Source organism: Mastomys coucha, unplaced genomic scaffold (assembly GCF_008632895.1).
Source record: "Mastomys coucha isolate ucsf_1 unplaced genomic scaffold, UCSF_Mcou_1 pScaffold5, whole genome shotgun sequence".
Classification (NCBI taxonomy): domain Eukaryota; kingdom Metazoa; phylum Chordata; class Mammalia; order Rodentia; family Muridae; genus Mastomys; species Mastomys coucha.
This window is the reverse complement of record NW_022196911.1, coordinates 48,305,142-48,331,274: the sequence shown is the minus strand read 5'-3', so window position 1 is coordinate 48,331,274 and position 26,133 is coordinate 48,305,142. Positions and strand designations below refer to the sequence as shown.

The window sequence follows — 26,133 nt, the reverse complement described above, 5'->3', positions numbered from 1 at the left end:
ATCCTCCTGCCTCTGCCTCCCAAGTGCTGGGATTAAAGGCGTGCGCCACCACTGCCCGGCTCCCATTTGTATTTTTTGTGACTATTAAATTCCTTAATCCAAGTTTAAAAATATTTTCTTGTGTAGTGATTTTAGTTCTTTGCACACTCTAAATATCAGCTCATAGCAGGCAAATATCCCAGTCTAATTGCTAGGCTGGTTTGTTTGTTTTGTTTCTTACTCACTTAGTGATTTTCTTTACTGTCCAAAATATTTTTAATTTTATAACGTCTTTTTTGTCAGTTTGGGAGGGGGGTGTTTTTGAAGATAGGATGTCACTATATAACACTGGCTGGCCTCAAGTTAAGAGACACACCTGCCTCTGCCTTCCAAGCACTAATATTAAAGATTGGACCACCATTATCTCGATTTGTCAACTTTGGAGACTTAGCTTAAGTGGATGAGACAGAAATGCTCAGTGTCATCTGAACTCGAAAACATAGGAATCCAGTCAGGAGTATCATCTAAGGACAATTCACTCTTATTCTTTCTTGTCCAGTGTAGGAATTAAGCTGTTAAAATTCTGCATGGTAAGCCGGGCAGTGGTGGCGCACGCCTTTAATCCCAGCACTTGGGAGGCAGAGACAGGCGGATTTCTAAATTCGAGGCTAGCCTGGTCTACAAAGTGAGTTCCAGGACAGCCAGGGCTATACAGAGAAACCCTGTCTCGAAAAACCAAAAAAAAAAAAAAAAAAAAAAAAAAAAAAAAAAAAAAAAAAAAAAAATCTGCATGGTAACTAATTTTATAGCCCTGTTCACTGTCCATGTGAGGATTTTCCTGTCTTATAAGAGTGACACCAGTGCCTACAGGACATCACTTTTCACCGTTCAATAGGGTCTTTGGGTGGGACTAAGAACCTCTCCAGATTTCTAATTTATAATAAGGTATAGGGGAGGAAGAAGTCAAAAAGAGAAACCAAGAGACAAGTTCTTACAGATTTGTAAAAAAAAAAGCATGCATTAATTGGTGATCTATTATTATTTTTTCTTTGTTTGTTTGTTTTTGTTTTTCGAGACAGGGTTTCTCTGTGTAGCCCTGGCTGTCTTAGAACTCACTCTGTAGACCAGGGCTGGCCTAGAACTCAGAAATCCACCTGCCTCTGCCTCCCAAGTGCTGGGATTATAGGCATGCGCCACCACTGTGCACACGCTCATACATATGTGACCATACAAAGAGGTTAATACTAGCTACCTTAACAGTAGAGATTTTAGGTTTAAATATGCTAAGACTTATAAAGAATACACATAACCGGGCAGTGGTGGCAAATGTCTTTAATCCCAGCACTTGGGAGGCAGAGGCAGGTGGATTTCTGAGTTCAAGACCAGCCTGGTCTACAGAGTGAGTTCCAGAACAGCCAGGGCTACACAGAATCTACACAGAGAAACCCTGTTTCGAAAATAAGTAAATAAATAAATAACACACATAGGGCCTGGACACAAAGTAACCATTAAAAATCAGCCAATAGTATTGGAAGCTGGATGTGGGGGTACACACCTGTAATCCCAGCACTCAGGAGACTGAGACAGGAAGACTGCAAACTTGAGGACAGCCTGAGCTACATGGTGAGAAGGTCTCCCAAGCCCAAAATTAACAAAAATACCAGCTGGCATTACAATGAAACTTTCAGATCCTTTATCCAAGTCTGTAAATATTTTTGTAAGTTCCCCAGATACCACATGTAAACCCACCTTTGCTGCAACAATCTATTTTCTTTTTCTTTTAAAGCTTTCTTTAGCTCTGCTGTTCTCGAAGGCCTGTGTAGGTACTTTCTTTTCCCTTTGCATTCGTATGTCCAGTGTCCAAATTCCAAGCATTTCTGACATCTTACATGTTGCTTATTGGCTTCACTACAAAGAAAGAAAACAGAACACAAGCCTTAGAAGTGTTTGTCTTGGGATAATTTCTGACCCAAAAGGGCATAAAGTATCTAGTGATGTCCACTCTAGTAGGCACACAAACGGCAGACTTAAGGAATCAATGCATGGGATACTTTCTGACCCAAAAGGGCATAAAGTATCTAGTGATGTCGACTCTAGTAGGCACACAAATGGTAGACTTAAGGAATCAATGCATGCAATTTGGGGCTCAACAGAAGGAGTTGAGTCTTGCTCTTCTAAGCCCAGCCTCATATTTCATGTTTATAATCTTTCACTTTTCAGGTCAAAGTGGGAAGATGGCTCTCAGTTCAAAGTTAGCCTGAACTGCAGAGCAAGAGACCCTGTCTCAACAAAGCAAAATAATAAAGACAGGTGGGTAAGGGCATTTGCTGTAAGCCCAAAGATCTGAGCTGAATCCCTAGATCTGTGTAGCAGAAGGAGAAGATCTAACCAACAAGTTGTCCTCTGACCTCTATTCCTATTCACACATAAATAAGTTTGTTTGGTTGATTCTGCTTTTGATTTTTTTCCCCCTGGAACTTGATCTGTAGATCAGGCTGGCTTTAAACTCATAGATCTGCCTCCCAAGTGCTGGAATTATAGGCATGTGCCACTCTGCCTGGCTATCATTTTTTTTTTTTTACTTACTAATGAAAAATGGTGGTGGTGAGATAGCTCAGTGGGTTAAAGGTACTTGACATACAAAACTACGATTAAAGGTTGAGCCACCATACCCAACTTGTACTTAAATAAAACAGTCTTTGAGCTTCAAAAAAAAAAAAAAAAAAATTGCCTACTGATAAGTTTTATGGATGAGACTCTTCTGCAATACAGGTTGAACATTCCTATACAAACATTTAAAATCTAAATACTTTAAAATGTAACACTTTTTTTTTTAGCACCAAAGCACCACAAATGGAAAATTTCATATCTGACATATAACAAGCTACAGTCCAAAACCAAGCACATTCAGAGCTGGAGAAGAGGTTGAACAGTTAAGAGCACTTGCTGCTGCTGCAAAGGACCAAGGGTTTGGTTCCCAGATCCCACATGGTGGCTTACAACCACCTCTATCTCTCCAGTTCCAAAGGATCTGACACCCTCTTCTGCCTCCCAAGGGCGCCAGGCACACACATGCTGTACCGACGACGAGCAGCCAAAGCACTCATACACATAAACGATCTTGTTTTTGTTTTGTTTTGTTTTGTTTTTTTCCAAGACAGGGTTTCTCTGTGTAGCCTTGGCAGCCCTGGAACTCACTCTGTAGACCAGGCTGGCCTGGAACTCAAGAGATCTGCCTGCCTCTGCCTCCCAAGCGCTGGGATTAAAGGTGTACGCCACCACTGCCCAGCCCAAAAAAAAAAAAAAAAATGTTTTTTAAAGACTGGCACATTGGGAGGGATGTCAGGAAGACAACTTTGTGGTGGAACTTTTGCTCAGCGTTCACTGCTCCTCAGTTCAGCCTTTATTATATAATATAATAACTATATTATATAAAGTTAAGCACTCCTGTAATCCCAGAATCCTGGGGGGTGAGGCAGGACTGGGAACACAGGGACATGGAGATCTGTTGCAAACAAAACAGATGGGACAGAGAATATGATGGGTGACCAGCCAAAACCAAAAGGCCCGGACAATGGAACTGCGGATTAAATCTAACAAGATAATATTTGGCAAAGACGAAGATAAGCCTAGTAAGGAAAAGAACAGAAGCGCACACCTTTAATCCTAGCACTCAGGAGGCAGAGGCAGGTGGATGTCAGTTTGAGGTCTTGAAAAACCAAAAAGAGAAGCAATATGAAGCAAGGAAAGACTCGTGATTTTTAACTGGAAAACACTGACTTTTTTTTGTTTTTGAGACATGGTCTCTTTGTACCCTTGGATGGCCTAGCCTTGAACTCACAGATCCAAGTGCTTCTGCCTCCTGAGTGCTTAGATTAAAAGCACAATCCACCACATCTGGCCCAACACTCAGGTTTTAAACTAAAAAAAACATAGCCTAGGTCAAAAGCAACATTCGAAGCATGCAGGTAGTAGATCCATAAACAGTGTTTTCCTTTCAGTTTCATGACTTTTGATAAGTTTTCCAAACATAACATGCCACCTTACACGGCCATAGAGAGAGTGGCTGGAGGGTTTTGTTTTAAGATATCTTAGTATGTTGCCCAGGCTGAACTCAAATTCACGTTCAAGTAACTGGTCTCAGCCCCTTACATAGCTTACACCACTGAATGGGTAGTTACTGAGTGGGTTTGTTTGTTTCTTTTTGGAGTCAAGTTCTCCCTATACAGCCATGGCTGGCCTGCAGTTTGCTATGTAGACCAGGCTGGCTTTGACTCACAGTGTTCCACCTGCTTTTGCTTCTCCAGTGTTCGGATTAACGGCATCTGCCACCAGGACTGAAAGTTACTGAGATTCAAAAAAATTTCTCTTTTTAAAACTGGGCATGGTAGCACATGCTTTTTATCCCCGCACACAGAAGGCAGGCAGATGTTTTGAGTTTGAGGCTAGCCTGGTCTACAAATGTTCCAGGACAGCCAGGGCTACATATAGAAACTTTGTCTCTAAATCTGCCCACCCCACCCCACCCCCAAATTCTAACAGACTCAAAGCAATTATACCACTGTCTATCTTTCCCCAAATTCTCTGGTGACTCGCTCCTTTCTATGGCTTTTTAGTTTGTCTTCAACTGTCACCCCTCTGCAGATGCATTTCTAGTACATCTACCTTGAATCATGCCTTTGCCTTTCCCCATCACAGCCTCTTATGTCTTATAAAGCTTAATTTTGTTTTGTTTTGTTTTGTTTTTTAGAGAGATAGGGGTTCTCTGTGCTGGCTGTCCTGGAACTCACTCTGTAGACCAGGTTGGCCTGGAATTCTGAAATCTGCCTGCCTCTGCCTCCTGAACGCTGGTTGCACTACCATCGTCCGGCTCCTACAAAGCTATTTAAACCACTAGCTGTACTTGTTTAGAGTATCAACAGGTTCCACAATAAAACTGTTAAGCTGCGTGACTTGAATACATTTTTCTACACAGAGAAACTGTCAATGAGTGATTGTAACTAAAATAATTATTTACTGTGAGAACTGTAGAAAGTGAGACGGTAGATGGGAAATGAATAGGCACTGCACACAGACTTGTTTCTAGGAAAGGCGATAGGAAGGAGGCAGGAACGCTGAAGAGGGAGAAGTTTGGGTTCTTGAGAGGGAAGATGTAGGACCATGCATCCAGGCTACCCTTGACGGACAGAGGCACAAACCACCCAGCGACCAACTCTGGGATTAATTTCGGACTCTCTTCAGATCCCGCTCAGTCAAGCAACCTGCGCCGGCTCACTAGCCAGCGGACAGGCGTCTGCACGCTCCCAGCCCTCCCGGAGACCCCCGACAGGTGGCTTACTTACGCTTGCCTCCGAGCTATGAGCCGATGCATGGGAGTCGCCATCTTGGAGCGGCCTGAGTCTGCCGCACGGGTTTTTGGGAAACTACGACCAATGGGCGGGTCCTTATAAACCTCTACGGAGCCGGGTGTAACTGGGCGGGGCCAGACGAGCTCAACCCAAAAGAGGCGAATGGTGGCCAGTTGGTTTGTCTTTTCTAATGTGGGCTTGTGTTCAGTATAAATATGGCCTTGAAGGATGATCTTAAACCAGGGGTCTGTAATCTATACACAGTGGAATTTTGTAGTATTCAAAAATCCTGTAATCCCAGGATTTTGGAGGCTGAGGCAAGAGGATTGGTTCAAGACCAACCTGGGAAAACATAAGCTCCTAGCTCAAAACCAAACCAAACCAAACCAAAACCAAGAAGGACAGGCAGTAATGGCCCACATCTTTAATTGCAACACTTGCTGGGATTCACAGCCAGCCTCATCTACAGAGGGAGTTCCAGGAAAACCAAAGCTGCACACAGGAACTGTCTCAAAAAACAAAACACTAAAAACCACAAGAAATTGCAGGTGTCATCATGATGATTGGATCATTCTTGTTTTGTTGTTGTTGTTGTTTGGTTGTTTCGGTTTGTTTGTTTGTTTTTTGCTTTCCCTTCAGAGATCTGTGTAGAGGAATTTAATCCAGCAACATGGCTGCTCTGGAAAGGGATCATAACTGCTGAGAATACAGACATGAGTTCGAGGCCAGCATGCTACAGAGCAAGTTTCACGTAAGGAAATTTAGTTCCAGGCGTGGTGGCACATGCCTTTAATCCCAGCACTCAGGAGACACAGGCATGCAGATCTCTGAATTCTAGTCAATCAGTTTGGTTGAGTCAGTGGCTTAAGACAGCAGGAGGGGTTACAGGGTGGAGAGGAAGACAGAGACGAGATGGAGAGACCATGTGGTTGCTGGGAATTGAACTCAGGACCTCTGGACAAGTAGTCAGTGCTCTTAACCACTGAGCCATCTCTCCAGCCCCCTCTTTATTTTTTATTTTTAAAGGTAACATCTTTAATTTTCCAGGTGGCCAGAAACTTAGCTCAGACTAGTCTTAATTCCCAAGTTATGATGCAAGTTTCTAACCTCAGGATTCAAGGAGGACAAAGAGGTCAAGGCCAACATAGGCCATATAGCAAATCTGAGGCCAGCCTGGTCTACATGAGACCTTGTATTAGCCGGGCAGTGGTGGCTCATACCTTTAATGCCAGCACTTGAGAGGCAGAGGCAGGCGCATTTCTGAGTTTGAGGCCAGCCTGGTCTACAGAGTGTGTTCCAGTACAGCAAGGGCTATACAGAAAAATCCTGTCCTGAAAAACAAAACAAAACAAAACAAAAAAACAAAAAAAATTGTATCTACAAAACCAAATCACTCTTCATTTGTCCTTCCCCATACCTGATTTATTGCTTTTAGGCATTTGCTTTCCCAGGTAAAATCTTTTTTTAAACTTTTAACTGACTCTTTGTGGGTTTCACACCATGCATCCCAGGCCTGCTTGTCTCCCCATCCCCTCTTATCTGCCTGTCTTACCTGCCCCCCCCAGATGAGCTTCTTGAGTGAAAGTTTGGGGGCTTGAGATGTAGCTCAGTGGTAGAGTTTCTACCCAGTATGTGTGTATTAGTCAGGGTTCTCTAGAGTCACAGAATTTATGGGTAGTCTCTATATAGTAAGGGAATTTGTTGATGACTTACAGTCTGTAGTCCAACTCCCCAGCAATGTTCCAAGGATCAAGCAGTTGCTCAGTCCCACAAGGCATGCAGGTGAAGAAGAGAGAGAGCCTTCCTTCTTCCAATGTCCTTATGTAGGTCTCTAGCAGAAGGTGTGGCCCAGAAGTTGTGTGCCACCAAGCCTGGATCTGGGACTTGCTTTGTCCCTGATGACCTTGAACTCAGAGATCTCCCTGTCTTAATCTCCTGGGATTCATAGCCACTATGCCTCAAGATCCCCATGCCAAGATCCAGGTCAGAAACTTGTATCTCCCAGCCTCCGGATTAGGATCACAGGTGAGCCTTCCAGTTCTGGATTGTAGTTCATTCCAGACAGAGTCAAGTTGACAAGCAGGAATAGCCACTACAGTGTGTAAAGCCCTGGCTTCATCTCCCTAGTAACACACACAAACACACACAAACACACACATACACACTACAGTATAAAACTTTCAAGGTTCCTACAAAATAACTGTGATAGTTTGTAAAGGAAAGACCCCCAAAGACTCATGTGTATAATTGCTGGCCCACAGGGAGTGGCACCATTAGGAGGTGTGCTCTTGCTGGAGCAGGTATGGCCTTGTTGGAGGAAATGTGTCACTGTGCAGGCAGGCTTTGAGGTCTCATTTGTTTAAGGTAGGCCTAGTGTGGCAGTCTCTTCCTGCTACTTGTGGATCGAGTTTTAAAACTCTCAGCTCCTTCCCTAGCACCGGCATGCCTGGATGCCCCCATGCTTCCCACAGTGATGATAATGGAGTTAACCTCTGAAACTGTACGCCAGGCCCTAGGAAATGTTTTCCTTTATAAGAATTACTGTGGTCATAGTGTCTCTTCATAGCAATACAAACACCAACTAATATTAACAATAATTTTAAGGCTTCTGTTATAGACAGAGTCTAATTATGTACCCTTAGCTATCCTGTGACTCACTATCAGTTTGTTCTCAAAATCGCACAGGTTTGCCTGCCTCTGCCTCTTGAGTGTGCCACCAAACTCTACTCTTATTAATTTCTAAAAAGTATTTATTTATTTATCTATTTATTTATTATGTGTGTATGTACATGAACACAAGTGTGCCTTACCACTTGTGTGGCTATCAGAGTACAACTTACTATAAACATTTCTTTCCTTCCAACCCATGAGTGCTAGGGATTAAACTCTGTTGTCCAACTTGGCTGTGAGCAGCTTTGTCCACTGAATCATTTAGCTCTTCTTTGTTAGCCAATTTTAAAAGGATTTCTACTAGAGCTAGTATGAGGATGCAAGAGACAGAATGGGGTAAAATAAGTAGGGAAGAGGAGGCAGATGTTTTCATTGCAATATCTGGGTTGTCCAGTTTGGAAAGACCCTGAAAATTAACTAAAGAGCCCTCCTAGACAGTTTAGCCTAGAAGTTATCCAAGCACAGTAGTGATGTGCGTCCTCAGGGGGAGACTAACCTGGTGTAGCTGTTTTCCAGAGGTTTGGTCCAGAGAACAAGGCTAAATTTTGGACACAGTGATTTTGCTGTTGTTATTTAAATAATTAAATAAATTATTTAATTTTATTTTTATATAGGGTCTCATAAAGTCCATGCTGGTCTGGCATTTGCCATGTAGGTGAGGATGACCTTGGTTTCTGGTCCTCCTGCCTCCCTCCTAAGTGCTGGGATTTCAGATTAGAGTTATGAGCCACTGTGCCTAGTTTTAGGTCTTCTTGAGATGTAAATAGTGCAGTCACAGAGAGCCCCATAAGTAAGAACGCTCCATACCTTATTTGATGTTCTGCTACCTTCCTCTTGTCATTCTCTTTGTTTTGCTTTTAGCTGTTTTTGAAACAGGATCTCTCTACATAGCCCTGGCTATCCTGGTGCTCACTATGTAGACGAGGCCAAATGGTTTCAAATGCACACAGATCTGCCTGCCTCTGCCTCCTGATTGCTGGGATTAAAGCATGTACCATGCAGCTCAACATTCTTAAGTTTTTGTTTTGTTTTGAGACAGTGTGTAGCACTGGGTATCCTGAAACTCAGTCTGTAGACAAGGCTTGTTACGATCTTGAACACCACAGCTTCGGAAGGACCACACCAGGCCAAACGGTTCCATGTAAGGTTTATTGGGAGAGAGAGGGGCAAGGTGGCAGCAGAAAGGGAAGTGGGAGAGAGAGAGAGAGATTAGGGAGGGCCTTTCTTTATATATGGGAGATGATGTAATCACAGGTAAAGGTGGGAGGCAAGCCAAGTGGATTCTGGGAATATGGTGGCTGTTGCCTTGGCAACAGGTCTGCGGGTCCTGCCTATGGCATGACATGGGTTTCAGAGGTCCCGATACCAACATACCTCCCTTCTTGTTATTATAAAGAGAAGGAAAAAAAGGCAGGGGAAGCCAATGGTGAAAAGGGAATGAAGGCATTGTGTCTCTTAAGCTGCTTCCTGCTGTCTAGGGGCATCATCAATTTTAGGGTGTAGCTGGCTATCACCATCAGGATCTACCAAGGGTAAATGTTTGCATCAGGTTCCTCTGCGAACAGTGGCTCTTCTGTGGGCAGCAGCTGGTAATCTTGTAACAGGAGCTGATTAGTAGTTTGGTTGGAAATTTTTTGTATTTGTTGTTGAAGGAATGTAGAAACAAGATTAATGAGGCAGGGAGCAAATAATAACACCAAGAGGATGACTAGAAAAGGAGTTATAAAAGGAACTATCCACTTCCGTATAGGATTTTCAAAAATCCCAGAACTCGAGGTCTCACGTTCCCTGAAATTCTTGATGTTTGACTGAAGCTCCTGGATTTTATTTCTTACTATCCAGGATTGGTTGATGTAGAAACAGCATTCTTCTTGAAAGAACAGGCAAAGACCACCTAATTTAGCTGTCAGGACACCTAGCCCCCGTCGGTTCTGAAGCACCATGGCTGCCAAAGAATGGATCTGTTTCTGAATAGTAAGCACAGTTTCAGACATTTCTTTCTTTTTTTTTTTTTTAAAGATTTATTTATTTATTTTATGTAGATACACTGTAGCTGACTTCAAACACACCAGAAGTGGGCATCCGATCCCATTACAGATGGTTGTGAGCTACCATGTGGTTGCTGGGAATTGAACTCAGGACCTCTGGAAGAACAGTCAATGCTCTTACCTGCTGAGCCATCTCTCCAGCCCAAGACATTTCTTTTTGTTGTTGTTTTGTTTTGGGTTTTTTGAGACAGGGTTTCTCTGAATAGCCCTGGCTGTCCTGGAACTCACTCTGTAGACCAGGCTGGCCTCGAACTCAGAAATCCACCTGCCTGTGCCTCCCAAGTGTTGGGATTAAAGGCATGCACCACCACTGCTTGGCTCAGTCACTTCTTGAAGACCACTTTTAAACTTGGAAGTGAATGTATTATATTGGGTCATGGAAATCGTTATCCCTGTAACTCCAGTACCAACACCTATGGCTATCACCATAGCGCCCAAGAGTGGCAGGACCTGAACTGCCCTCTTATGTTAGGCAGCTATCATATCTACAACTGGGGTTGACTGGGGCTCGTTTCCATGGATTACTCCCAGTTCAGGGAAAAGGAGTACCAACATGCAGACTCCTGACCAGCTGGCGGCTAGGCGATGATATACCTGAGTACCACAAAGAATCACTGTGTTCTGGACTGCAGGGCATTGCAACAGAGATGAGGTATCAAAGGTTGTAGTTCTATTGCAGTCTAGGGAGCTCAGTGTTCCTACAGAACGAGTTCTGGAGGTCTTGAAACAGTTTGCCATGCCAAAGAGAGTGATAGAGCTAAGGTATGGGAATCATGGCAACATTGGAGTCAGGGCAGCTAACAAAGGGTAAGAGGTAAGGTCACTTGGCAGTATCACCAGAGATGCTGTAAGTGACAATTGTCAGTTAGTTCCAGGTGGTACCACATAACCAGCAATCTTTAAAGTGTCCAGGCCTGGTGTCATTAAGGAGTTGGTAAGCCGAGGTTAAGGTCTGAAGCAAAAGGCGAAATGACAAGTTAGTGCCATTTATGAGGGGTGATGTCAAACAAGTAAGTGAAGGAAACCGGCCCGCAGTTTCACTTCATTCCGTGGGTGATTCACAAACAGGGGAACTCAAGATTCTGTAAGATAAGCGGGTAGGGAGAAAAGAGAGACAACACCAGGAAAGTGTTCTTATCGAGGTGTGTACTTTACTTAAAGAAACGGAAAATATATATCCTTGAGGCAACAGAGTCAAGCCTTTCGGCAGATAGGTGAGACGGACATATCAAAGCAAGAACTCCAGGCAGGAGGGCGGATCAAAGTTTTAGTCCTTATGAATACTGGGCTCTCAGTTCTGGCTTTAATCTCTCGGGCTGGCTCCAGACCCCTGGTGAGTCGAGTTGAGGTGCTGTCTCTGGTGTCGGTTGAGACCTCTCCGAGAAATCAGCAGGGCTCCCACAAGTAAGGACCTTGGAGGAGTGTTTGATTATCTCCCCTACTTTTCCAGTATCTAAGGGTTGGGCAATTGAGACATATTTCCTCTGGATATGGATGGTACTTACTGGGGACCCGGGCTGATTTTTACGGTAGAGCTTACCAACAACTCCTGCTTCCCACCTAGAATCCCATGGGTCTTGTATATAAAAAGAGTGTCTTGCAGTGTTGATAGAAGAAATGATTGGTTCATGATCCTAGCATATGTATCTGACAAGATCAATATGGGAAGCACCCATATTTGTCTGGCCATTTTCTACAATAATCTTTTGTCTGGTCAAAGAGAAAGCAAGTATAGAAATCATAATATTTAGATTGGATAACAGATACTGGGATGATAGCAATTTGGATCAGTTCCTGGCATCTGGCTATGGAGCAGTTTCCTGACCCTATTTGGAAAGACTGTTATATGTGGGGGTTTCTTGGACCTTGAATCTCTAGATGGAAGGGCTACCCTGGATGGAAATGAACAGCAGGGGGAAGATGAGAAACCCATGTTTAATTCAGTGAGGTGGAGCACAGCTACCAGATTGGAGTCTCATTTTCTGGGATTGGGGACAAGGTGGGTGGTCTCAACCTCTTCCGGAACTTAACAGAGCACGGTCCTGTTAGAGTCGATGAATATGAAGAAAAGTCATTTTTAGGTGGAGGGATGAAAGTTTGAGGTGAGACAAGTGGACCAAATGAGAGAGTCCCTCGAGTTTAGCAGCTGTAGGTGTCACAAGGATTACCTTAAAAGGGGCTCTGCCATTTGGGAGAGAGGAGTGAGGGCTGATAATCTGGAGGGGATAGAAGGGCTTGGTCTCTAATGTTGACAGGCAGTGGACAGGAAACAGTGTGTGGCTGAGGTAGATGGTGGTCAGCAAAGTTCCACAGGAGAGAATGGGGTAAATAGATGGTCTGGTGGGGGAGAGCAATTAGGTGAAAGACCAGGAGTTAGGACCAGACATCCATACATGATTTCAAAAGGTGAGATGAAAAGAGGTCACTTAGGGAGAGCTCATAACCTGAAAAGAGCCAGAGGTAGGAGTTTTACCCAATCAAGGTGAAGTTTCCATGTCAGCTTAACAAGAGTGGTTTTTAAAGAGCAGTTGGGCCGGGCAGTGGTGGTGCACGCCTTTAATCCCAGCATTTGGGAGGTAGAGGCAGGCAGATTTCTGAGTTTGAGGCCAGCCTGGTCTACAGAGTGAGTTCCAGGACAGCCAGGGCGACACAGAGAAACCTTGTCTTGAAAAAACAAACAAACAAACAAACCAAAAACAAAAACAAAAACAAAAAAGAACAGTTAGTTCTCTCTACTTTACCTGAATATTGAGGGTGATAGGAAATGTGAAAATGCCAGGGGATGTCTAGGGCCTTAGATAGAATTTGAGAAACTTGGGAAGTAAATTTGGGACCATTGTCTGATTGGAGAGAGGCTGGGACACTAAACCAAGGGATGATCTCTTGGAGGAGAAGATCAGAGACTGTCTGAGCCCTTTTGTTAGTTGTGGGAAATGCCTCTACCCACCCTGAGAAGGTGTCACCAAGACCAAGAGGTACTTGGCACATCTGACAGTGGGCATGTGGGTAAAGTCAAGTTGCCAGTCAGTTCCAGGAAGGGAACCTCTAGCCTGATGGGTAGCAAAAGGGGTGCTATGCTACCTTGAGTTGGAGTCAGACATCTGACAGATTTTGCAAGAAGCAGTGATAGATTTTAAGATGCTTAAGTCCTCAGGAGTAGGCTGTAGGTGGGTCTTAACAAAAGAAGACAATGCTTGGCTGTTAGGATGACAGAGTTGGTGAAGATAGGACAGAGTTTGGCAGGTGTCGGGGGTGAAGGTAGGGATGTAGGTTGTAGTGTAAGAATGTCCTGGGAAGGATGAGACAAGTCTAGGCCCCTAAGGGCCGCAGCTCTAGCTCAGTTGTTTTCCTTGGAGACAATAGTCATCAGTCTGGTGGGATCTACAGTGGACAATGCCAATGGTTATGGGGAGATGGGAGGCCTTTAGCATGGCCATAATTTGGTTTCCATAGGTTACTGATCCTCCTTTTGTGGTAAGTAACCCAAGCTCCTTCCAGATAGCAGTGTGGGACAGGAGGATAGGGAAAGCATATTGGAATCTGTGTAGGTGTTGAGGGATTTTCCCTGTGCCAGTTGAAAGGCACGGATAAGGGCTATTAGTTCAGCCTGTTGATTAGTGGTATGAGTAGGAAGGGCCTGTGCCTCCACCATCTTGGTGTCTGACACTATGGCATAACAGCTTTTCTGGCCCCTTCATGTAAAAAGGAGCTGCCATCTATATACCAGGTATAGATGGCCTGAGGCAATGTGCCCTCCTGTATGTGTGAAGGATGAGGTAATAGTTCCTCTAACGTTTCAGTGCAAGAGTGAGATAGGGAGTGGTCAGTATTTGGTCGAGAAGAAGGTTGGAAATATTAAGAGGTGGGCATGATGGAAGGTGAATGTGGAGTCTTCTATTAGAGCTCCCTGAAGAGAAAGAACCCTGGAGGGAGGTAGAGTCTGTAAGCCTTTATAAGTTAGGAGATGTGACAAATTATGAAAAGACAAGACAGGTATAGGCGACTCAAAGGTTAGTTGTTTTGACTCTCGAAGAGTTCAGCAGCTGCTAAGGTACAGATACAAGATGCATATCCCTGGATGGTTAGATCTAGTTTTTTCGACAAGTATGCTACAGGTGCAAAAGAGGGTCCCAGCTGATGACCTAAGACTCCAAGGGCAAGTCCCTCTTTTCCAGTTATGTAGAAGAAAATAGGATGAGTCAGGTCAGGGAGATGTAAAGCTGGGACCTTCAGGAGAGCCTGTTGAAGCCATTGAAAGGGCTTGGTAATAGGTTTGAGAAGAGGTTTGTAGATGGGGCCTAACGCTGCTTCATGAGGGATGAGAAAGGAGGGAAAAGGAGGGAACCCAGGAACATAAAATGCTAGCTATTCCTAGGAATAATAAAATCTCTTCCTTTGTAGAAGGAACAGTTAGAGACTGAATCAGATTCTTTCTATCTAAGATAATAGCCTTGTGGGTTGGGGTAACTGTTAGTCCCAAATAGGTAACCTGAAGGGTGGACAGTTGGCCTTTAGAAGGTGAGACCCTGTAGCCTCAACTGGAGAGGAAATTTAGAAGAGCAGAGGTGTCAGCTTGGCTAATATCTAGAGAGGGGCTACAGAGAAGGACGTCATCTATGTAAGGTGTAATCTTAGATTTAGGGAGAGACAGTAAGTCAGAAGCCAGGGCCTGACCAAATTGGTATGGGTTGTCCCGGAATCCTTGAGGTAAAACAGTCCAGGTAAGTTAGGTAGAAAGTGGGTATCAGGATCTGTCCAGGTAAAGGCAAAGGTGTTTTGTGACTGGGCATCTAGAGGAATAGAGAAAAATGCATCCTTGACGTCTAGGACTGAGAAATAGGAAGTCCCTGAGGGGATGGTAGAAAGAAGTGTGTATTAGCCACAACAGGGTGGAAAGGAACCACTGCAGAATTAATGTGCCTGAGGTCTTGAACCAGGTGATAAGTACCATTAGGTTTCTTAAATGCTAGTATAGGGGTGTTAAAGGGGGGAGAGGTGAGGGGAAGGAGTATTTTTGTTTGTTTGTTTGTTTTGCAAGAGGTCAGAAATGATAAGTTTAAGTCCCCTAAGGCTCTGGAGAGAGGGTATTGAGCTTGGGTTATGTACCTGGTAGAGTCCAGTAATTTAATGACAACAGGAGAATGGTGTTTAGCACAGAGGGGTTCTGGATGTCCCAGACTCATGGATCTACCTGAGAAGCTGGTAAAGGAAATAACATGGTAGTGTTAGTAGGTTGGCTGGCTAGAAGAAGGAGCAGAGGAACTGCTGGTGAGCTCAGGTTTAGGCGAATGGGGAGAGCAAAGGGAATAGAGGCTCCCAGCCTAGCTAGAAGATCCCTTCCCAATAAGGGGACAGGACATGTTGGCACTACCAAGAAGGAATGGGTGAGAGGCACACCCCTAAAAATACAACTAAGTGGTGGGGTCTGGTGAGAGAAGTAAGGTTGTCTTCCTACCCAGACAATAGGAAAATAAGGAGAAGTGGGCCCCCAAAACTCTGTCAGGACCAAGTTAGTGGCCCCAGTGTCCAAGAGGAAGGAGATGGGCCACCCATATACCACTATATCTACCCGGAGCGCCCTGCTAGTGATGGCAGTGGTCAGGTCAGGGGAGATCGGGCCTCCTCAGTCAGCCATAGCCACGCCTAGGAGATCATGGAGGGTTATCTGGGAGTGATGTTCCTCTGTTCTATGTAACATGAGGGCAATTCACAGCCAAATGTCCCTCTTGATGGCACCTAGGGCATGGCCCCCTTGGCTTGTGGAAGTTAGGGCAGGCTCTTGCCCAATGACCTTGTTGCCCACATTTGTTGCAGGTACCTGGTGGTCTCTGAATCTTAGAAGACCAGGAGTCCAGAGCAGTGTCAGGGGCTGGTCGGACAGCCTTTGCCAGCATATGGTACACTTTTTTTTTTCCTTTTTTTTCTTTTTGGTTTTTCGAGACAGGGTTTCTCTCTACAGCCCTGGCTGTCCTGGAACTCACTCTGTAGACCAGGCTGGCCTTGAACTCAGAAATCCACCTGCCTCTGCCTCCCAAGTGCTGGGACTAAAGGCGTGCGCCACCACTGCCCGGCTTATGGTACACTTTTTGTTTGCGGGCTTTCTCATCTTTCCCATGGTGCACTTTGAAGGCCAACACTAAAACTTCTGTCTGTGGAGTTAGGGGCCCCCTCTCCAGCTTTCTAAGTTTAGCTTTTATGTTGGGGAAGCTCTGGGAAAAGAAGTAGGTCATCAGAAGTTGGTTACCTTCTGGGTTTTCAGGGTCTGGATTGGTAAGCTGTAATAAAGCCTTTGTGAGGTGTTCTAGAAATTGGGATAGATTTTCCTGCTTGTCCTCAACAACCTCTTGGAGTTTTTCAAAATTTACTGCTTTAAGGCTGCTTTTCTTAGCCTGGCCAAAAGACATGTTCTAAACCTGTCTCTGGCTAAGATAGCACCTTCAGAATTATAATTCCATTGAGGATGTTGGTCAGGCACTGCCTCCAATCCGATTGGATATGCTCTATCTGTTCGATGAATTTCGTCTGCATGCGTTCTTGCTTGTTCCCATACTCACCTGCGTTCCTCAGAAAGTAAGTTATTAGTAAGTATCATATGTACATCATGGAATGTCAAGCTATAAGATTGAGTCATGCACTGGAACTCTTTAATAAAGGCGGAGGAGTTAGAGGTATAGGAACCCAGTCTGCTCTCTATTTGAGAACATTCACACAGTGAGAAAGGAACATGTACTCTGACAAGACCATCTACCACAGCATCTTCTCTTAGAGGAAGGAACAATGCTGGGTCAGGTGTTCCTGGAGGAGAAGGACTTAGGGGTTTGGCTGTGGACTTAGAGCAAGTGGAGGGGTGAAGGCAGGTGCCAATGTAGGGCGTTTGGCACGACCTGTAACTGGCACAGAAGGAGGGGAGGGGTCTGGATAGGTCAAGCTAGTAGGCTCTGGGGTATCCTGGTGAGAAAGAGAAACTGAGGCAACAGTTTGGGTTTTTGGCAGTGTGGAAACAGGCCTGCGGTGGAAAGGAGGTGGTTCATTATCTGGATCTAGTGGTGTAGTGTCATCTGGTGGAGGCTGTGTAGGTTTCAGAGCTAAGAATAATTGGGTTGGAGAACAAGAGGAGCACATGGAGGGATTGGAGAGAAGATAGATGAATGCTTGGACATAGAGGACCTCTTTCCATTTACCAGTTCGCTGGCAGTATGTATTAAGATCCCTTAAAATAATTGGATCTAGGGTACCATTAAGTGGCCATTTTGAACTATCTAGCTGGTACTGAATCCAGACCTTATTGCAGAGGTATATTAATTTTGATACCTTCAAGTCAGGCATTAGCTTCAAAGATTTGAGATTTTTCCAGGAGACATCTCAGTGGAGTGCCTGGAGGCACATTCAAAGACATCACAGCACCCATGGGGGGGGGTGTTATTGGATTATTTGTACTCGTGTCCCAAGAAAATTCAACAACCAAAAAGAATCAGTCAGGGTAGAGGCCCAGGTCATCACTAGGGCCCCCAAGAGGCTACACAGTTAAGTCCTGGACTTACTAGAAAGGGCTCTATCCTGGGTCCAGGCCCTCCTGCTGACCTACCTTAACAATCAATATGCTGGTGTCTGATCGAGAATTCTAGCTAACTGGTAAATGGAAACGAGAATTCTAGCTAACTGGTAAATGGAAACGTGGAACTGAGTGGCTGGTGTGGGCCTGGCAGAAGCTAGCCCCACAGGGTGGGCCAGGGCGGCACAGCTCACTTGGTAGAGTCTCAACGGAAGCGGTGTTAATCCACGTGGTGGATGACGGCAGGTGTCAGAGGATGGAGTCCACATGGTGTAACAGTGACTGCAGGCAGTGAGGGGCGTGGCGGTCATCCATGTGGCATTGGTTCTCTGGTGGCAGTGGTGGCTTCACTGTCACACTGGGCGGCTATGGCTGCCTGGGGTCCACAACTCCCCTGCATAACGATTTCTATTTTCGGCACCAATGTTATGATCTTGACCGACTCGGCATCAGAAGGACCATACCAGGCCAAACAGTTCCACGTAAGGTTTATTGGGAGAGAGAGGGGCAAGGTGGTGGTGGAAAAAGGAGGGTAGAAGGGGTGGGGGGTTCTTTATATGTGGGTGATGACGTAATCACAGGTAAAGTGGGAGGTAAGCCAAGTGGATTCTGGGAATATGGTGGCTGCTGCCTTGGCAACAGGTCTGCGGGCCCCGCCTATGTGATGTCACAGGTTTAGGAGGTCCTGATACCAATAAGGCTGGCCTCAACTTTACAGTGAACTGCCTGATTTTGCCTTCCAAGTGCTGGGATTAAAGGTGTGTGCCACCCACCGAAAGAGGCATTGCATTTTACTTTTGCACTCCCTACAAGTGATGTAACCATTCCTAATACTAAGAAGTTTCTGGATGACCCTGTGAGATCCTGAGCACAGTGTAAACCGTCAGGATCAGATAAGGCACAGCTGATGAAGATTCTTGCTGCTCCACTAAAGACCTGAGTTCAATTTCCAGGTCCTGTGTGGTAAAAGGAAAGAACTAGCTTCTAGAATTCACAACTAACCTCTTCCCTCGAGGTCTTTTTTTTTTTTTTTTTTTTTTTTTTTTTTTTCAGAGACAGGGTTTCTCCGTGTAGCCCTAGCTGTCCTGGAACTCACTCTGTAGACCAGGCTGGCCTCGAACTCAGAAATCCACCTGCCTCTGTCTCCCAAATGCTGAGATTAAAGGCGTGCACCACCACTGCCCAGCCTAGGATCGTTTTTAAATGGCCTTTTTGACCCGTTTATTCTTTTATACAACTAGTTAACAGTAACTTTAAGAAACCTCAGCAATGTAACTGGTAAAAGTGGGTCTTAGGCCCAAATAAAACATCTGCTGTGACATCACTTGGGCCTTCTTATAGCAGCAGAAAAGAAGTTGACTAGCCTGGTTAAATAGTGGAGACTAGAGCAGGCCGAACATTTGTTTTGTAGAGAGCACTGGCCACAGGCTAGGGAGAATTCTTAAAGGCTAAAGACACTTGCTGCCAACAAGCCTGACCTGAGTTTGACCCCTGAACCATATGGCGGAAGGAGAGATTTGACTCCTACAAATTGGTCTCTGACCTCCACAAGCACACCATGACACTTGTACTCATAGGTGAAGAAAACATAAATACGTTAAATAAGTAAAGTAAAATAACATAAATAAAATGAGTTTACGCAAATAAATAAAAATTTAATTAATTGTACTGGTTGGTTTGTGTCAATTTGACACAAGATATAATCATTGTAGAGGAGGAGACCTCAGCTGAGAAAATGTCCCCATGAGATCCAGTTGTAAAGAGTTTTCTTGAGGCTGGGTCTCAATTAGTTCCAGCTGGCTTCAAGTTCTGCTTGAGAGAGGGTCTAACCCCTGAGCTGGTCGTTGTGACTTTTATAAGAAAGCAGGCTGATCAACCCAACAAGCAGCACTCCTCCATGCCCACTCCTCCATGCCCACCCCTCTATGCCCTCTGTATTAGCTCTGCCTCCAGGTTTTTGCCCTGTTGAGTCTCCATCCTGACTTTCTTTGGTGATGAGTAGCAATGTGGAAGTGTAAGCTGAATAAACTCTTTTCTTTCCAACTTGCTTTTGGTCATGGTGTTTCCTTACAGCAGTAGAAACCCTAACTATGATTTTAATCAATACATTTTAAAGCATTGGCAGGCAAAAGGAATGTGGATAGATGTTCTGGGTCTTAGGGCATGGATGAGGCTTTCTGGGCTTAAGTGGTCAGAGTGAGACCTGAAACTCCTGGAGTGCTGGGACACTTGCTTTAACCACTTTCCTTCCTTCCTTATTTTATCTGAGACATTGCCTCATTCTGGAATTCCCAGAAATCTGTGTGTCTCTGCTTCCTGAGTGCTGGATTGAAGAAGGCATGCACCACCAGGCCGAGCTTTCTAGTTTCTTTTTTTTTTTTTAAAAGATTTATTTACTATTTATTCATTTATTATAAGTACACTGTAGCTGTCTTCAGATGCATCAGAAGATGGCATCAGATCTCATTATGGGTGGTTGTGAGCCACCATGTGGTTGCTGGGATTTGAACTCATGACCTTCGGAGGAGAAATCGATGCTCTTACCCGCTGAGCTGTCTCACCAGCCCCGAGCTTTCTATTTTCTAAGAGAGCCTTGGAAGCAAAATACATAAAAGGTTTTAACCAAGTCTCTCATCTTCAGATGGAGCAACTCATGCTCCTCGGAGTCCTTAAATGACAATGCAGCCCTCTGCTGTGAGGCATTGCACAGAGCGAGCAAGCATAAAGCTTCCTGATCATGAGTTCAGGATAGGCTTGTCTGTAGAGCCAGTCTGTGACACAGGTCTGTAAAAATTCAGAATCCATGTTCATCCTTGACTACAGAATGAGCTTGAAGCCAGCTAGAACTAATTGAGCTCCAACCTCAAAAAAAAAAAAAAAAAACCCCACAAGGATAGATAATAAATATTGATGCAAGGGAGCTTGTCTGCAGTAATAGAGAAAGAACTTGACATGCTGAAGAAACAGAAAGAATTAGATCTTCCTAAACTCGGCTGTCCTGCCCCGTGTTTGTTAATTATCACAACTTCCTTACAATAAATCAATTCTCCCTTCTTGCTTTTGTTTCTTGAGACAAGGATACACATAGTTCAGACTGGTTTCCAATTCTCTGCACATAATAACCTTGAAATCCTGAATCTCCTGCCTCCACATCTGTCCTAGGATTACTTTTATCAACAATGATTTTAAATTTGTTTGATGCTAAGGACTAAACCTAGAGCTTCTTGCATGTTGGGCTTGCAATTGACCAAATGAGCTACCTGTTCAGTCCAGGGTTTGGTTTTGGTGTTGATGTTGTTGTTGTTGTTGCTTTGGGTTTTTATTCTAATAAAAAAATTTTGAGAAGTAGCCCTAGCTATCCTGGAACCCTCTGTGTAGACCAGAGTAGCCTTGAACTCACAGATAGCTGCCTGTGTCTGCCTTCCTGAGTACTGAGATTAAGGGTATGTCAGGAGAAAAATGCTGTTCAGCAAGTCCAAGGAGACACACTGCATGCTGGAAGAGGATCTTTCTGCCAAATCTGTGTGTGAAATGACAAGAGCAGAGAGCTGACACGCAGCAGAGGCTTCTCAGTCAAACCCTTTGATCTGCCATGCAGAAGAGGAGAACCAGGGGAAGCCCCTCCTGACTCCTGACAAGGACAACCAGCCCTGTACTCCTCATCCAGGCATTTGGTGTCAAGGGATGTGATGCTCATTGAAGTGTATGTGAAAGTCCCACATTTCATTCCCAGTTTTTGCACTTCACTGGTCACTCACTCCAAGGCCATGGGAGCCTGGGGATCCAATAACTTTATTCTAATTTGCATCTCTGTGACAGTTTGTTCACAGGTTTGGGTTTTTTTTGTTTTGTTTTGTTTTGTTTTGTTTTGTTTTTTTGAGACAAGGTTTCTCTTTGTAGCCCTGGCTGTCCTGGAACTCACTCTGTAGACCAGGCTGGCCTCAAACTCAGAAATCTGCCTGCCTCTGCCTCCCAAGTGCTGGGATTAAAGGCGTGCACCACCACTGCCCCCAGGTTTGGTTTTTGAGACAGGATCTCTGTAAACAGCCTGGCTGTCTGGGAACTCACTGTGTAGACCAAGTTAGCCTCACACTCACAGAGATCTGCCTGCCTCTGCCTTCTAAGCGCTGGGATTAAAGGTGTGTACCACAGTACCCAGCTGTGACAAAAGCAAACCAAATCAAACCAAACCAAACCAAACCTCAGGCTGTAGCAATGGCTTGGCAGTGAAGAGCATTTTCTATCCTAGCAGAGGACCTGGGTTTGGTTCCCAGCATCCATGTGGAGGCCAACAACCTCCTGTAACACTATATCCAAGACTTTCAAGCCCTCTACTGGACTTCTGTATGCATGTGATGCATGCAGGCAAAACAGTCATACAAATAAAATAAATTTCTTTTCTTTTTGTCTTGTGCGTGTGTGTGTGTGTGTGTGTGTGTGTGTGTGTGTGTGATAGCACAGTCTTTTAAAGATTTATTCATTTATTATATGTAAATACACTGTGGCTGTCTTCAGACACTCCAGAAGAAGGCTCATTACGGATGGTTGTGATCCACCATATGGTTGCTGGGATTTGAACTCAGGACCTTCAGAAGAGCAGTCAGTGCTCTTAACTGCTGAGCCATCTCTCCAGCCCCAATAAATTTCTTTTTTATTGTAACTTTTTTTGGAGAAATTAATTCGAGGGAAGATGCCTATTATCTTCCATTATAGACAGATTTCTGAAGCTCTGCTAACTCTAGATGGGCTAGGACCTCCTCATATGACTCAGTGGTAGAGCCCTTGCCTAGCATGTGCTAGGCCTGGGCTTCATAGAGGAGCTTATCAAAACTGGCCTTGGGATCCCTACCACATTCTTTTTCTTTAGTGGCTATAAACAACTAAGCTGTTTTATACTCAGGGGGAGTCTCAGTCTGTCAGCCAGACAGGAAATAGTTATCTTCAAGTCTAGCCAGTTTCGGAGGACAAATAGTTCAGCTAATGGTTTACACAGTCTATGAGACAAGGAAAGGGAATTTGGAGCGTCTGTGTCTAGTCTGACACAGGTCATCCGAGTGCCAGGGGCAGGCTGACCTAATCATGAGGAAGAGCTTGTGTTTGCCATAAGCTGGAGGCCTTTCCTGTCAAATGCTGTGAGTGTGTGTGTGTGTGTGTGTGTGTATGTATGTGAGTGTGTGTGTGTGAGTGTGTGTGTGTGTGTGTGTGTGTGTGTGTTTGTGTGTATGTTTTCAGACAAGGGTCTCACTATGCAATCCTGTTTAGTCTGGGACTCACTTCTAGACTAGGTTTCCTTGAACTCATTGCCCTCTTTACCTCCCACTTTCAAATGCTAGGGTTACAGGTGTGAGCCATCATCATCATGTTTGGTTTTTCGAGACAGCCTCTTTCTCCCTATCCTTGGGTGTCCTGGAACTCACTAATATAGACCAGGCTGGCCTTTCAATCAGAGTGGTCTGACTGCCTCTGTCTCTGGAGTGCCAGGATTAGAGACTAACTCTGACATGCCCAGCTAACATACTTGATTTTTATTTTTTATCAATCGTTTTATTGTTTCCTTTTTTGGTTTTATTTTTCATTTAAATTCTTTTTATGTATATGGGTGTTTTGCCTGAATGTAGGTTTGTGCACATGGATGCCCAATGCTTTTAGAGACCAGATAACATTGTTGGATCCTCTGGGACTGAGGTTTTAGACAGCTGCCACCCATTATTCTGCTGCTTGGGTTGGAACCCTGGTCCTTTGGAAGAGTAGCAGTGCACTTCAGCGCTGACTCATCTCTCTAGTCCCTCCTTTGTTTACTTTGAGGATTTATCATTAATTGGCTAATTAATTTTGAGCAGAGAGAACATAGAGTTATTAAGGAAGAGTGAGAAGGAATTCCCAAAAGTAGAGAGGTTCCAAGGGAGGAATAATTTATTTTGAAATGGGCATAGAATGTAGTTCTGGTTGACCTTGAGCTCAGCAATATTTCTGCATGAAGTTTTGGGATTAAAGAAGTGAACTGTAAGCCCCAGCTTGTTGTTGTTGTTGTTTTTAAGACAGGACATTATGTATCACAGGCTGACCTTAAATTCAGCACATAGCTGAAGATTTGCTACCATGCCTAGTTTTTAAAGATTTGTTTTTTCATTTATAATTTTAAAACATTAAGTTCATATACAAAGGGAACCTTCCTCCTCCTCGTCTTCTTCCTCCTCTTCTTTTCTGAGCTTGGTAGCATAGGACTGTGATCCATAATTTAGAGGGTAGAAGCAGAACAATCAGCAGTTCAAGGCCATCTTTGGTTTTGAGTTTAAGGCCAGCGTGGAATCTATGAGAACCTGCCAAAGAGAGAAAAGGAAGAAAGGAAGGAAAGAAGGAAGGAAGGAAGGAAAGAAGGAAGGAAGAGGGGGGGAGAGGGAGAGGGGTAGGAAGGAGGCAGAGGGAAGCATGAACAAACATGCTTCTTAACATGTTTGTCAACAGAAAAACCTCCTTTTGTTGGCAGCAACTGTGCTTAGGGCCTCTGCCCTACCCTCACCCCCGAGTTTCCATTGTCAGTTCCCCTGGGCATCTGCTTCTGTTCTATGTCTCATCTAGATATGAAGCAAGATCCTACTTTGCTGTTCTCACAAATCCAAGAGCCTCACGGTTTTTATTTGTGGGCTGCAGAGAAAGGTTGTCTCCAGGCAGATGCTCAATGTCCTTCTTCACTTCCACTTCTTCCCAGGCCTCCTCCTGTACTCATCACCTCTGACACTCCTAGGGCCTTAGGAGAGTCGGAGTCTTCATTCCATCCCATGATATTTCAAAGCCTGCCCAGGCCTGTCTGGATTCCTTAGCTCACTGAAAACCTGTGCACACTCTTTCTCTTCTTAAAGTAACTGTCACAAATTTTGGGGGTGTTTTCTTCTAGCTCTTGATGACAAAACTGAGTGTAGCTCACCCTGTACCCCCACTTACATTTGATCAAATCAGTTTGATTCATCTAAACTGATGAATCAGGCTCTCTCACTGGAACTCACTTGTTTTGGGGTTGGGGCAAAGATTTACCTTTTTTGCACTTTACATACCAAGTTCCAGGCCAGCCAGCCACCCTCTTTCAGGAAAACAAAAAAAAACCACAGGTCTTTAATTTTCATGCTTATTTACAGCTGGTCCTGCACATACTTTGAGAGCCAAAGAGAAGCCAATGCATAGGATGAGGAGAAGTGGGGGTGTTTTTTTTTTTTTATATATATAAAGAAGTAATTTGCTTCAATCCCAGCACTCTGGAGGCAGAGGCAGGTGGATCTTATTACATTCTAGGCCAGCCTGGTCTACAGAGTGAGTTCCATGACAGCCAGGACTACACAAAGAAACTCAGTCTTAAAACCAAACAAGTAATTGATTTCAAAGCTTCTGGTTTGTTGTGGTGATCTATAGCTGTAATCCCAATGTTTGCTAGACTTCTGCAGGAGAATGGTGAGTTTGTGGTCAGCCTGGGCTACATAGAAAGTATTACCTAAAGAGAGCTGGTGAGATGGCTCTTGGTGCCCACCTTAAAGACTTTTGTTTGATTCCCAGCATCCACAGAATAGAAGGCGACGTCCTTCTCTCAAAGGTTGTCTTCTAACCTCCTTATGATCACTATTCAGTAAAGAAAGGCAATTAGAATGGAAGGCTGGGTGTGGTCGTACACATCTGTAATCCCATTATTATAAGCTCTAAGCCTGAGGTACACAGAAAACCACAAGCCAGCCAGGCCTTAGAAGTGAGTTTTTTGTCTCCATAAGATTGGGCTGTATTCAAGCCTTCAGAGCACTTTATTTAGTGATTAGTATGGGTGGGGCCACCTTTGAGCTGATTGTTCTGGGTTCTGTAAGAAAGCGGGCTAAACTGGGCTTGAAGGCATAGTCCTTTAATCCTAGCACTTAGAGACAGAGGCAGATTTATCCCTGAAAGTTCCAGGCAAGCTTGGTCTACATATCAAAACTCAGGACAGCCAAAACGTCATTGACTGTGTAGTTTTGCCCTTTCATCATAGCAGAGCAGTAGTAACCTTGACAAAACCACCTTGCTGTAAAAACAAACAGAAGGTGGGTTTGTGGTACGTGTCTTCAATCTCAGCACTCTAGAAGCAAAGACTGGTGTATCTATGTGAGCTTGTAATTCAACCAATGGGTTCATTACAGCCTGGAATTTCTTTACTTTCTTTATTCAAAGTTGGTGATCTGCTCCTAGGGAGCACAGGGCATATGGAGTCTTGATGCTGGAACAAATGTTTAGGGTCTGTCTACCTACTCCCTTGGGAGAACTGGATGACTCCAATAATTACTCCTAAAAAAATTATTTTTTTAATTACTCCTAAAAAATTTAATAAATATTAAAAAATAACAAAAAATTAATAAAAAGTGTGGGCCCCTTGCTCACACTTTGTGAGGAATTCTGGAAGTGAATCTATTATAAGGTTCATAAGGCCTTAAAATATTAAAAAATTAAAAACATTAAAAAATTATTTAATAATTACTCCTAAAAATCATTTTTGCATTTTAAACGTGTGTATGCACTAATGTGT

The 26,133-nt window shown here is 44.2% G+C and overlaps 1 protein-coding gene across 1 annotated transcript in view; it reads right to left on the bottom strand.

Annotated features, from left to right (window-relative positions):
- Positions 1–5,389, bottom strand: part of Zcchc10 (zinc finger CCHC-type containing 10) — a 10,601-nt gene extending 5,212 nt beyond the window's left edge. The window contains exons 1-2 of the mRNA XM_031354341.1: positions 5,322–5,389; positions 1,729–1,887 (exon numbers count right to left, since the gene is read on the bottom strand). Coding sequence (XP_031210201.1) covers positions 1,729–1,887; positions 5,322–5,362 — 200 coding nt within the window. The 5' untranslated portion in view covers positions 5,363–5,389. The remainder of the gene's footprint in view (positions 1–1,728; positions 1,888–5,321) is intronic.
- Between the last annotated feature and the right edge of the window lie 20,744 nt (positions 5,390–26,133).